The 990-nt window shown below is 39.6% G+C and overlaps 1 protein-coding gene across 1 annotated transcript in view; it reads left to right on the forward strand.

The window, feature by feature from the left end:
- The window catches only part of PBRM1 (polybromo 1), a 55,020-nt gene that overhangs the window by 15,815 nt on the left and 38,215 nt on the right, over window positions 1-990 (forward strand). Inside the window, 1 exon segment of the mRNA XM_009076007.1 lies at window positions 465-681. Coding sequence (XP_009074255.1) covers window positions 465-681 — 217 coding nt within the window.

Genomic DNA, 990 nt, shown 5'->3' on the forward strand with positions numbered 1-990 from the left:
GTTTCTTCTAATTTTATCTGTAGTAAATGTTAGCTCTTCATAGCATTTCTTTCATTCACCTCTAATCCCAAAGCAAGATAACTAGAAAGGTTTGCTGTAAAATTTCTAATTACTTTATTTTTGTATCACGATTCTAAAACATTTATTTCTTCATTTGCTGCATGTACTAGAGGTGCACCTTCAGGCTTTAGTGTCAGCTTTCACAAATTTTGTGTTGAGCTGTGATGAATACAGTCTGAAGGATTGCAGTACCAAGAGAAAGTGCTTTTTTTGCTTCTTGTCAGCTCAAGACTCGTAAGATATTTCTCATGTACTTTTCTGAGGTATGGATCTGACTGCCAGAGAGCAGCTGAACAGCTTCCGTTGAGTGACTGCCTTTTCTTCTGGTTTAGACCTTTATCCAGCAAAAAACCCACTCTGAGTTGTCCTGCTGACTTTCCAATGTTTCCTTTCTCTCTGTACAGCTGCTGCTCGTTATGAAGAGGGAGAATCTGAAGCTGAGAGCATTACTTCCTTCATGGACACTTCTAATCCTCTTTATCAGCTTTATGACACAGTGAGAAGTTGCCGGAACAATCAGGGCCAGCTCATATCTGAACCTTTTTTCCACTTGCCCTCCAAGAAGAAGTATCCTGATTATTATCAGCAAATTAAAACACCAATTTCCTTGCAGCAGATCAGGTAAGAAAACAATGCAAACTACATCTGGTTTGAAACTATTCAAGGGTTTATTTCCAGAATCGTATCTTTGTGGTCAAGTTGTCAATGCCTAATGCAGAGTATGTACCACCTTTCCTCTGCATCTGATTGCTTCTTGTTTCAACTCAGTTTGCATCAGTCTTTTGATTATCTTTTATGGATGGCTGCTGGTGGGTTTATTTTCCTTGGAGTTTCTTTTAGAATGTGCCTGATGGTGCCATATCCATAATTCTGAGGGCCTTGTGTGCAGCAGAGATGAAAGCTTCTGCAGAGCACCCCATTTCTTTCTCT

This window comes from Acanthisitta chloris, unplaced genomic scaffold (genome assembly GCF_000695815.1).
Source record: "Acanthisitta chloris isolate BGI_N310 unplaced genomic scaffold, ASM69581v1 scaffold41145, whole genome shotgun sequence".
NCBI lineage: Eukaryota > Metazoa > Chordata > Aves > Passeriformes > Acanthisittidae > Acanthisitta > Acanthisitta chloris.